The sequence below is a fragment of the Anopheles arabiensis genome, chromosome 3, assembly GCF_016920715.1.
Source record: "Anopheles arabiensis isolate DONGOLA chromosome 3, AaraD3, whole genome shotgun sequence".
NCBI lineage: Eukaryota > Metazoa > Arthropoda > Insecta > Diptera > Culicidae > Anopheles > Anopheles arabiensis.
The window spans coordinates 23,149,381-23,161,523 of NC_053518.1; the positions used below are offsets into that span (position 1 = coordinate 23,149,381).

The following is a 12,143-nucleotide window of genomic DNA, read 5'->3' on the forward strand; positions in this document are numbered from 1 at the left end:
GCGTGCGGAGGGGGGGGGGGTGGGAAACAAAAACACTCAGCATGCTTTTACAACAACTGCCCGAGCACGAGTGATTGTTTCTGGCCGGAGGAAAGAAGCCCCGAACAACCGTATCTTTCCTATCTTAGAATAGCAAGGGCTTTGGCGGTGAACTCAGCAAAGGCTTTGCTCGATTATCTCATCATCCCAAGGGCAAAAGAGGATGTTTAACAGTTTCCTACAATTTACAGTGACACGAGTTATCCTTTGCTGCGAGTTATCCTATTCCAATGATAACGTTTCAACAGTGGTTAGATTGTGTATGAAAATAACAAGCAGAGGAAAGCAACAAACACAAAACCCGGTAAAACCAAACCCCATTTTCTAGCGAGTTGTTGTGTGATGTTGAGCCCGGAAGAGGTTCATCTTCTGAATGAACACCTAACAGCAACATTCAGAAACGTGCGTGCGTACGATAGAAACCACCGGTGTACGGTTGTGTCAGTGTAACGGGGTCTTCGCTACCAGCTACTACTGGTGTGGTAGGGGTTTATTACAAGGGACAGAAGCAGCAGCACGGCAAAAGGTGTGCAGCACGCGCAACGATACACTCTTTTTCGTGCCTGACCCGTTGGGACGAAAACACCGCACCACCGCAAAAGGTTCTTCCACCGTAAACAGTAACAGCTTCGGCAAACCATTCTGCAAAACCCACTGCCAAGATGATGGTCTACCCGGAAGAACCGATCTGGTCCATTCCACACATTCCGGCACTGTACGATGATGGCGATTACGGTGGTAAGACGCGATCGATGAGTCTGTCTCTGCTCGATCAATCGAACGATCGAGCGAACTATTTTGTTAAAATCTCTGTTTTAAGATATCGAATTGAAGCATTCAAAGCGTTGCTAATTATTGATTCCCTTTCCTCCTCTGCTTCCAGTGAACGTCGTCGAAGCACTGCAAGAGTTCTGGCAAATGAAGGCAGCGCGCGGAGCGGACCTGAAGAATGGCGCACTAGTGATATACGAATCGATTCCGTCCACCAGCCAACCGTACGTGTGCTACGTGACCCTGCCCGGTGGAAGCTGTTTTGGGAGTTTTCAGGTACTTTGACTGTTCAAGTCAGCTTCACTTCCTTTACAACAACAAAAAAGTGCATTACTAGAATCTAGTGATGTGCTATTTGGAGCGCACCCACAACTCCGATCCGACTCCGGCTATGGTTAGTCCGATCCTGACACCGGCAAAATGGGAACCACTAGCCCCGCCAGGAGTTGGAGTCGTCTGGAGTCGTCTGGAGTCGTCTGGAATCGTTCGGAGTTGCCCGGAGTTGAAGTTCTCTGAAGTCGCCCGGAGTTGGAGTTCTCTGGAGTTGCTCAGATTCGGAGTTAGCCGGAGTTGCTCAGATTCGGAGATGTCCGGAGACGTCCAGAGCCAGAGTTATCTGGAGTCGTCCAGAGTAGCCCGGAGTCGGAGTCGTCCGAAATTGTAAAAGTCCGGAATGGTCCGAAGATGCCCGGAGTCGTCCGGAGTCGTCCGGAGTCGGAGTCATTTGGAGTCATTTGGAGTCGTCCGGAGTTGTCCGAAGTCGCCCGTAGTTGTAGTCGTCCGAAGTCGTCAGAATTCGCCGAGGTTGGAGTTGTCCGGAGTCGGCCGGATTCGTCCAGAGTCGATCAAAGTCGATCCCGACCGCGACTCGAGTCAACTGGAGCCGTTCGGTGCATTGTGATTGTTTATCAGGAATTTAATTTCGTTGTCTTTGTTTAGTTTTTGATTTTTCACTTTGCGCGTGTACTTCGTACACAGAACTTTGTTTTGAAGGAAGACACCGGCCGATTTCGGACGACTCCTAATGACTCCGAACACCTTTGAACGACTCCGAACACCTCTGAACGGCTCCCAATGACTCCGAACGACTCCGAACTCCGAGTAACTCCAGGCGACTCCGGACGATTCCGGATAATGCAGGACGGACCTACCTTCCGGTGTCGATTACGGAATCTACTCCGAATTTTTGCCGCCTTTACCCATCACTACTACAATCCTTTCTATGTTTCACTGTTACAGAACTGCCCCACGAAAGCAGAAGCACGGCGAAGCTCCGCGAAGATAGCTTTAATGAATTCCGTATTCAACGAACACCCGTCCCGGCGCATCAGCGATGATTTCATCGAGAAGGCGGTCACCGAGGCGCGTGCCTCGTTCAAGGGCGATCAGAACCAGGAGGACGACGGGCCCGACACCGGCATCGGAGCGTTCAGGTAAGGCCGTTGGCAAGAGCGATCGTTCAGCGGATTTTTACAAAGGAAACGTGTTTTATTCTCCCCCCGACCCCCCTTCCCCTATCGCGCTATGCAGATTCATGCTGGAAACCAACAAAGGCCGCACCATGCTCGAGTTCCAGGAGCTGATGACCGTGTTCCAGCTGCTGCACTGGAACGGTTCGCTGAAGGCGATGCGCGAACGGCAGTGCTCGCGGCAGGAGGTGGTCGCCCACTACTCGAACCGATCGCTGGACGACGAGATGCGCCAGCAGATGGCGCTCGACTGGATCGAGCGGGAGCACGAAAACCCCGGCCTGCTCAGCCGGGAGCTGGCTATAGCCGAGAGAGAACTAGAGACTGCCCGTCTGGCGGGCCGGGAGCTGCGGTTCCCCAAGGAGAAGAAGGACATCCTGCAGATGGCGCACAACCAGCTGACCGGGGGCAGCAACATCAACAGCTGAACCAGTCGCCTTCTGCCATTTTTGTTTCTTCTCCCCCCCTCCGATCCCGCTTTCACCCCACTTCAACATCCCGCGGTGGCCGCGGACGCATCTAACGCAAGCAAGCTAATTTTAACTTACATATTATTATTATTTTTTTGTTAGGCATTTGTTTTTTTTAAATATGAATCCAATTAACGGCAACACATTGCACACACATACATGGCCGGTGATGACGCCGACGGTAGTTGACAGGCACGGCGTTACGGAAATGGAAAAGCATTGTAGTAGATCTCTGCTACCTGAACGATTTTGTTTTAGCTGCTTTCGATTACACTTTTATAGCAAACGCTGTGCTAAGCACGACTCCACTATCATCATCACATCGATCATCAGATTGTTAGGCGTGAAATATCGATCGATGTCGTATTGGCAAGTAACAAAAGTAAAACAAACAGAGGAAAAAAAACGTATTGCTAGATGCAACGGTTCACCTACAATGCTTGGCTACATTCAATAGCTATCTTGCGCAAGAAACGCAACGTTTACATTACTATCCAAGTAAACTTATTTTCTTCCCCCCTTCTTTGCGGGATCTAGAGATTAATTCTTCGGACAGGAATCACTTTCTTCCACGATCGTTTATTAGCAATCCGCGAAGCTTCCAAAATACGGTCTCTCGTGCAAGCTATTCAAACTGACTAACATTTTAACGAACGACTGCATCATTCTCTGACCACTTGTACATAAAAAGCGAGGTAGAAAGAGAGAGAGAGAGAGAGAGAGAGAGAGAGAGAGAGAGATTGAGAGAGATGAGCACTATCATATAGAGTCAGTACGAACAACGAAACCGCGGATCGAAAAATGCATTCTCTGTGGTCTGTGGTAAAGATAACGAACGTGCGAAAAAGCAATAACAAAGCATCGAACGTTTAAACGTTATTTTAACTTTACGTTTAAACATTTTTAACCCACTCTTAACGTCTCCCCCAAGGACTGTTAAAATTGCTAAAGTTTTTGAGTAAAATGGTTTAATTTTACTGTTCTTTTCACCTTTCGCATGCTCACCACCACTCTCCCTCCACCCTTTAAAGCATTGTGTTGATTGCGTTTAATTCAGATGCCTGTTGACAGAGTAATAAAACAGCAACAAAAAATGTGATTTTTAATTTCGACAAGATTAGGTAATGTGCAAAAGCAAAACAAGAAAAAAAAGCAAAATTTATTATTATTTTTTCGTCGTGAACGCTATTTATTTAAAAAGAATGATAGAGAGAGAGAGAGAGAGAGAAAAAACGAGGAGGCAACAAAAAAGTTTAACAAAAAAAGAAGAAGTAGAAGTAGAAAGGCAAAACGGTGTTTTATTTACAACCGACAATCGTTGACTAGGCTAGGTAATGGAAATTTTATTATTATTTTTTTTTTTTGCAACACGTGAAGCAACAACGCGAACTGCAACAAAACAAAAACTTTCGGCCAAATTTTAATCTTAATTGAAATTTATAACAAACAAAAAACAAAAGTTACGTGTTAGAAAGAAATTACAAAATGAAACATGTAGAGGAAATGAGAAGGAGAGAAAGAGAGAAAGAATGAGATAAGAAGAAGAAAAGTATGCGCGAGAGAAAGAAAGACAGAGAGAAAAGTATAAATTAAAGAAAAATTCTAATAAACAAATCTAAACGAAGAAATTGTGATTCTTATGTTTAACTAAATTTACGATAATGTACGATTACGAAAAGCGGCAACAAATCATACAACAGAAAAAAAAGAAGGGAAAAAAAAGAAATCAAAACAAAAAGAAGCAACAAAACAAGCACAACAACGATTTTAAGTCGACTACCAGCCACAAACCGTCGTTTGTTTCTAGTTTTACGATTTGCTTCGTAGCAAAATTAACTCAAAACCACAACCCCAGCGGAAAAACAATCATTTCTGTCCCGTAACCCATAACGCATATGCTTGCAGCCTTAATAGAATATTTTGTTTTTAGTAATTATGAAGTATCATCATTTTGTTTTCACCTATCCACCCCCGGGGGGATTGCCAGGATCAGATCAGTAGGACACGAAATAGGAGAGAGAGAGAGAGGAGTGTTTTTTTTCTTTTCTTTTTAAATCAAATCACGCTAGCGCGCGCTGCTAATGACACAACGAATAACAACAACACACGTCTCCGTTACGTATTTTGTAATGCAAAGCAAATAATACGCATTGTACAACACAGCACCGAGCGAGCGTACATTGTGGCGCGTGATACAAATAAATGAATTTTAACAATATACATACATACATTACACACATTTCAATTTCAATCTTCAAGATTGGCGCAGATTTCGGCACTGATTGGTCATCGTTTTGCACACCCCGATTAGGGTAAGGGCGGTCGTAATGGTGGTGAACGCGATCAGCATCTGCTTGTGCTGCACCGATAGCATCCGCGGTGAGTACTCGAGCGCGAGCGATGTCATACCTGCTCGGGAGGGGTGAAAACGGGATTATTGCAAAGAGGGTTGTTGTCGTTGCTGTGGCGCGTTCAATCAAACGAAACGTGCGCGCGATCCACACACTTCCACACTCACCGATAACGAAGGCGACAATGCCGGTCAGGTAGTGGCACATCTTCACGTACACTGGCTTGATGAGGTGCTTAATCTTGACGGTGTACATCGCTGCGATGCCGTTCAGTATGGACAGTGCGATAAAGATGAGTGAAACCAAACCTAAAACAAAAAACAAAACAAACAAACGTAATGCCAGTGACATCGTGGACAGTAGGAGAAGTATCAAAATGCATTTCCATTTACCCGTTATGGCATGATCCGACCGGAAGTGGTTCCGTCCGGCATCCTCCTTCAGATAGATCTCAATAACGATCCCGACAAGGATTGCAACACAGCCGATCGCCTGCAAAGCCCAGTGCAGATGGCGCTTGGTTGCAGTCGAGTACCGGTTCGTCCACGAGTTGGCCGGGTAGAGCGTAAGCAGTGACTGTGCCATGAAAAATTGGTACTGCGGTAAAAGAAATCGGGGAAAAGCTTGTAAATAAGGTTCTTGATTGTTTACCCTCGTTTTAATCATATACTTACACCGACGGAGCAGAGGAAAATGTGCCAGGTAAACAGCTTGCCAAAGCCTCTCGTGTACGAGTAGTAGGACAGATAAAACGTCACATATCCAATCAGCATGTGGTTGATGGTGTTAAAGCATGTCTCCAGATGGTAGGCGATCTTTTCCCTGCGCTCTGCCCGCGTATCGATCGGTTCCATGTTGTGTTGTTGTAGCGCGGACGGATTGTGATACGCACTCGTGGTCCCGCACAAAACGGCAATAGGCAAACTGACCTCTTCGACTGGTTTTATAGCCGAATAAAAGGCGAGCAGCTTCATTCTGTATCGCTCGATCAGCTAAGATACGTGTCTGTTGATGGCTGTGTGCTTATCAAACCGCCCGCCCCTTGCATTTTGCTGCATCGAACGGTTTGATCTTGTCACGAAATTGGAGGAAAACCCCCCACTGCTTCGATTGGTTGCATCTTTGAAATTGAAACAGAAAAAACTGATTAAACACACTTTCTAGAAATAGCTAGAGTACAATGTTGGTAATGCGAAACACACCGACAAGACGGACTTTAATTGCAGTACCACTGCTTTTGCGTTGGTATGGAAGGGTCTTGGAAGCTTCATTCTGTTCGTGCTGATGGCCAACTGTCTTAACAATCATTCACACCAACCGGTTAGAGAAATTAATTACAGCCCAGGCAAAACAAAACAAACTGCACAAACACACACACACACACATCAACCAATCCATCGCAATCAAAGCTTGTGGGAAAAGGCTGTTTCGGATGGCTCCTTCGTTTTTGCATTTGATTGCAATAAAATTCAATCAGCTCACTAAACCCCCAAATTCGCCCTGTAAGCGGTGTGGTGTAAGGCTGTGGAGCCTAGGTACAGCGCAGGCAACGAACCTCGCAATAAAAAAGCGGTCCATTTTGACCGCTTCCGAACTGCTCTTAACACATTGTGCTCAGAAAAAAAAACAAAAGAAAACGAAAAGAATACATAAAACAAACTGACATACTACATCAACCATTCGAGCTCAGAGTACGATCGGCCCACCAATACAAAAAAAAACCCCAAAAGCGCCGACATTTGTCATTTCTGCGCTTCTACAAACGATCAACCCCGGGAACGATTCCGTACACACAAGCATTCAAATATTTTATTTAATTATCGTACAGCTGCAAATGATTCTGTTTCTTTTCTTTCCTTTTTTTGAGGAATTGCAAACTGCATTTTGAAGTTGCATCGTATCAAAAACGAACGGAGACAATCAGAACGGGGACGGGACGGTTGCAACAAAACGGCCCCTTTCGATGATCGATGAAGATGGATTTTGACGTTAAAAGTTACTCAATAATTTAATAGAAAAGAAACATATTTTTAAATTAAAATTTAAACAAAAAAAATTAAAATCAAATAATAATTTTAACTACAATGTGCAAAACAAACAATACAAAATCAACAATCAACAGTCGCTTTTTCGGTAATCAATTTACACTGGGCAGCACTAACTCCACTCCACAAAACGCATATCCGTTCCCCCTCCCCTCCGGGGTGGTAACCGTTTTGTGCCGCATCATCATCATCATCATGCAACAACAAACTCATCGCCACTTTAGGTTCCCGATTTTTCGGTAGGCCCCATTACCTTTGGCCCATACCTGGCCCGGGTGCCGCTTGTCGTTTTCCACTCATCCTCTCTATCGTTCTCTAGGCAACGGCACCGCTTACTGCTGCTGCTGCTGGCCTGGAACGCATTGCGGTTGCGGTGGCGACGATGCCCGGCATTACGATGCACATCTTCCTGTACCGAACAACAATCATCATCCTTTCATCGCCCCAAACGCATCCGCATCGTAGTTACGATGGAACCCAAACGGGAAGCGGACACACACACACGCGGTGAGGTACGAAGGAATTTCCTTTTTCCTTACTGGTCAGCAAGCGTTTGATACACAGCAGCCAGCAGCGCAGCGGCAACGACAACCAAACAACAGCAACAAAAAGTCTTGCTCGTAATTTAAAATTTTAATTTTTATTCCTTACATTTTCGCGTTAGTTTGCTGTTTGCGAAACAACGCACAACCCCGTGTGTTGTGTGTCATTTTTCCCCGTCCCCGTTCTGTACGCATGGACACAGGTTTGTCCACAAAACACGTTGTAAGTGATGCCTCCTGCCTACTTGGTTGATGCACTGCGGGGAGTGGGATGCATTATTTTGTTTTATTTTGTTCTTTTTTTAAGGGGAGCTATCGCAGTAACCCCCTGATATTGATTTTAATGAAGAAATATATTTAATGTTCGCTGTGCATACGAAGTACAGATAATGCATTTTTTACATTTTGTTTAATTTAGCCTAACATTTTTACGACTTCGGTGCTAGTTTCAAATACATCATGTAACGTTGGATTTCGTTCTCAGGACAATTGAATCCGGTATATTAGTTATTCTGCAAATAGATTTAAAACAATCGTCAAAATTAATCAAGCGACCAACTTCCCGAAATGCTCTTTGGGTGATATTATAATAAAAATTAATTTAACATAACTATTGCCATAGCTTACCTTAAACGAGCTTGAAACGGCGTAGCCAGCTGCAACGGCTCTACACTGACGGCACCCGTGTCCCGAGACCTATCCGCTTCAAACACCCAACCGGTCCATCTTCCACGGTTGAAACCTTCCCCGCCCCGTCGAACCACCTGCAGCGTGTGTGTGTATCTAAAATAAATAAATGTATCACGGTTAATTACAAAAGAGGTCGTGTCCCCAAAACTTCCGCGCACCCCACACCCCGCCCGCCCGCCGCCCTTTCCCAATCCACTCTCGGCCACACCGCGCGCATACCGATCAACCCGATCGCAATTGGCTTGCCCAACAAAAAAAAGGGCCAATTTCGTCAACAAGTTTCCAGCGCAAACTGTCGCTGCACGCCCGACTACATCCTTATACAGCCACTGGCCCCGGGACAAGTGTAACACAGGGCTGGCAGGGGTGCATGGGGTCGGACTACCGGGCCTGGTCGTACGTCGTACAATTTGTGAACTCCGATGCGCAGCACGCCACTTCTGCACACCCTTGCGTGTTTTACGGACCACATCCCGCACCGGACCCCCAAAACAACGTGACCAAAAGTGTATTCGAGATGCAGCCATTTGCCGGGGGGACCCGCAAGGAACGGAAGGAAACGAAACGAAAAAAAAAGATGCACACTCGCAAAAGCCGCAACAAAAAACTGCCCCCGAAATTGCGTGGAAGGGATGGGGTGGGTTCTTCATTCGAGAGAATGACAAAGTGAGCGAGAGACAGAACGTTCGCGTTTGTGCTGTTTGAAAAACTCCGGAGCTTCCGAAAAGTGGGAAGCACGAACACTTGGGGAGGCCAGTGTGCAAACGGGAAGGAGGTGGGGCCGAGCTGGAACGCTGCCCTTTTGGCTTTGGGAATTTTCGTTGAATGATCTGTGGGAAAAGCCATCATTATTATTGGATGAAAAGCTCATTAACACATTTTAAGTTTTTTTCTCCCCTTCCCTGCTTGCTCCACTTTGGTGCGCTTTTTGGCTCGCTGGCCGCATGAAAACGGATCGAGAGGAAGGAATGGAATGGAGACACGTGGTAGTTCTTTGCGTAGCTTACGCACGAAGGAAACGCGCACGTCGCAGGTAGCTTGATGCAATATTTTGTGTGCAAACTGCAGGGTCTGTTTGTTGCCACCCTTGGTGGCAACCGAAAACACCCTTGCAATGGTGGGAGCGGGGAGATGAACGTTTTAGGAAAAATGCTTTATATTCCCTCCAAACCCCTCCCCCCCTCACCACCATCCACCTTCCGCCCAGGGAGCTGAGGACGACGAAGGAATTGAGCAATCCTGTCACGCACGACGCTGCGGCAAACCGAGTTCAGTCACCTTTTGTAACAGTAAAACGCGGACACCAATACGGCGGATGATGATGAGGCCCCTCCGCGAATTTGATGGATGGAAAAACTTTTTGGAACCTTTCTCTTTATGAATATTCATGCCAACAAACGGAACAGGGGCTTTCATTTCGCAACACGGAAGAAACTAGTTTTTCTACATTAGCTCACCCACCCACTGGGGAGGGGGGGGTTTGAGTGGGGCAGTGTATAGGGAGGCCCAGGAGCTTCATCAGACTATTTCCGTTGCATTCCGCTTTAATTGCATGGAAGGAATGGACAGCCAACGAAACATTTCTGGCACTTTTTCGCTGCTGATCACGCCAAGCACTTGACATCCGTTTTCCACATTTCAGGAAGGAGCCAGAAAGATAAGAATATTAAGTTCAGTTGAAATTATTACAGTATTACGTTTCTTTTTTGTCCCAGCTGTATGCTGCTGAAGGTTTTTTTTCCTTTGTGTAGTATCCCTTTCGGTTTTTGTTTGAAGCATAGAGAAATAAAGAATATGAGAAAGAATGGTTTTAAGCGCACTTTAATGCAGCTCTTCCAGATTACATTAGAATCGGTATATTTTTGTCAATAACTTCGATTTCTTTCTTTATCTTGATATCAGATTGTTAAGTAAATTGATACATTACTCCGGCCCGTGTATTTTCGGCCTTATACTATCTCTATAAAAAAATTCTAATAAAGGGGTTCTTTCCGTTTTATGTTCGTAGGCTGAAATTTGTATTTTTCTGTCAGCTGTTTACATTGTATAGCAGTTTTCTAAGTGGGTATAATGGGCTTATCCCAAGGTGTATGAATTTAGAAGACTGATTTTTATCGCTTCTGCTTCTGAATGAAGATTGTAAGAGTGTTTTGAGTATTCGTCAAGTCTCCAGAAAGCTCGTTGGAGCAAAAGTTTTCACTCGTTCTGTCAAAAAGTGATATTCAAATTTGGTTATAAAATGCTATGAGACCACCTGGACTACATACACTTTGATTCCAGATTCGATCACCTGATTTCTTTAATGCACCTTGGGATAAATGTAAACCACACCGTGTTTTCGAGCAGGTACTCGAATCTAATTCTATCTTTGAGGCTAGAATAATCTAGACTGGAAATTGCAGGCTAGTTTTATGTGTGGTTTTGTATGGATTGTTTACATGATTTCAGCCTCCAACTGTCAAACTCCATACAAAAAACTAACTAGAATCGTGAAGGCCTCCATTGTTTGTATATTCTGCAAGTCGCCAGAAAGCTTGTTGGAGGAAAAGTTTTCACCCATTCTGTCAAAAAATGACGTTAAAATTTTGTCATAAAAAACAGCCTTTGAAACCACCTGGTTCTCATACACTTTGAACAGGACCAAAGGTACAAACATTATCCAAGTTATCCATTCCTAACAACAACTCATTCGCCAACATCGTCTCACTATAGAATGAAAAAGTAACGCTCTATAGCAGGGTCCTCCAAACTTTTCAGCTCGCGGGCCGCATTGCTTCAAAAATAACTATGTTGAGGGCCATTTGACGCTACCTTTAACTGATGAGTGAACGTTTAAATCTCGTTTTTATAATAAAATACCAACGATACTTGTACAGTTTCGTGTTACTAAAGCTTGATTTTTGTCTAAGAAAAGTAAAAAATAAATGTAAATTTTAAAAATTCATAATAACGTAATATTTTTACGAACTCTGGCAAAGTCATCGTGGGCCGCATTATAAGCTCTTGAGAGCCGTAGTTTGGAGACCCCTGCTCTATAGTGAGACCTATTGCGACGATTAAAAAAAAAAGTATGCCGCTAGTCTAAACTTAATTGAAAAACCCTGTATCATATATGTGCATTCCTTACCCTCACTCGGCATCAGCAGATTCGTTCAAAATGGGCGCCTCCAAATGCAATCTCTTGCCTTCTCTTCGCTGCGGCGCTCTCCTGCCGCGTAGAAGAGGCAATTGGAGGCCCCATCACATTTGTTTATGAACGTTCTATCTACAAAAAAAGAAAAAAAGGAAATAATGAGTTGTTTGCGTTTTTACAGAAATCAAACTGTTTTACCTTCATACTACACCATTCGCTCTCAGCGACACATCTACATATTCCCACAGAAAACTCATTGGCCTGTAACAGTGCCACTTAGGAGGCGCAACGGGATCTGAAATTATAATCAATAAATATAAGCACGATTTAATGTGTTTTATTAGATACATTTACAGCGCGTCTAGAAAATTCTTACTTACATCCATTTTTTTTGACCGCCTTCAGCTCATCTATCCTGATCGCACGGTACTTGTACCGGAGCTGGTGCCAAACTTTCTGGCATCTGGCCACGGTGGTCGCCAGATGCCTGGCTATTTCCCCCCATGCTCCGGCAGTCTGTCTTCTATTATTATAGAATGGGTCATCCTGTTTGGAGGAAAGCTTGCAAAAAAGGAAAATCATTGATTTGTTTTGCATATACACAGCAAATTTTCTCATCTTGCTTCAGTAAAG

At 44.7% G+C, this 12,143-nt stretch overlaps 2 protein-coding genes across 6 annotated transcripts in view; one reads left to right on the plus strand and one right to left on the minus strand.

Moving 5' to 3' along the window:
• Positions 1 to 3,855, plus strand: part of LOC120903189 (protein limb expression 1 homolog) — a 52,487-nt gene extending 48,632 nt beyond the window's left edge. For 2 of the 3 annotated variants that reach the window (XM_040312458.1, XM_040312459.1), the window contains 3 exons: positions 923 to 1,086; positions 2,050 to 2,243; positions 2,341 to 3,855. In XM_040312458.1, the coding sequence (XP_040168392.1) occupies positions 923 to 1,086; positions 2,050 to 2,243; positions 2,341 to 2,707 (725 nt within the window). In that variant the 3' untranslated portion in view covers positions 2,708 to 3,855. Of the gene's footprint in view, positions 1 to 230; positions 778 to 922; positions 1,087 to 2,049; positions 2,244 to 2,340 lie in introns of all 3 variants that reach the window. The other variant, XM_040312460.1, reaches the window with a different exon arrangement.
• Positions 3,856 to 4,604: 749 nt separating this feature from the next.
• LOC120903311 overlaps positions 4,605 to 12,143 on the minus strand; it is a 34,475-nt gene continuing 26,936 nt past the window's right edge. The window contains exons 1-5 of one of the 3 annotated variants that reach the window (XM_040312655.1): positions 6,303 to 6,579; positions 5,775 to 6,220; positions 5,493 to 5,697; positions 5,268 to 5,408; positions 4,605 to 5,158 (exon numbers count right to left, since the gene is read on the minus strand). In XM_040312655.1, the coding sequence (XP_040168589.1) occupies positions 5,004 to 5,158; positions 5,268 to 5,408; positions 5,493 to 5,697; positions 5,775 to 6,074 (801 nt within the window). In that variant the 5' untranslated portion in view covers positions 6,075 to 6,220; positions 6,303 to 6,579 and the 3' untranslated portion in view covers positions 4,605 to 5,003. Of the gene's footprint in view, positions 5,159 to 5,267; positions 5,409 to 5,492; positions 5,698 to 5,774; positions 6,221 to 6,302; positions 6,580 to 7,763; positions 8,200 to 8,314; positions 8,471 to 11,504; positions 11,643 to 11,708; positions 11,806 to 11,890; positions 12,072 to 12,143 lie in introns of those variants that run through there. The other 2 variants (XR_005739577.1, XM_040312653.1) reach the window with 2 other exon arrangements.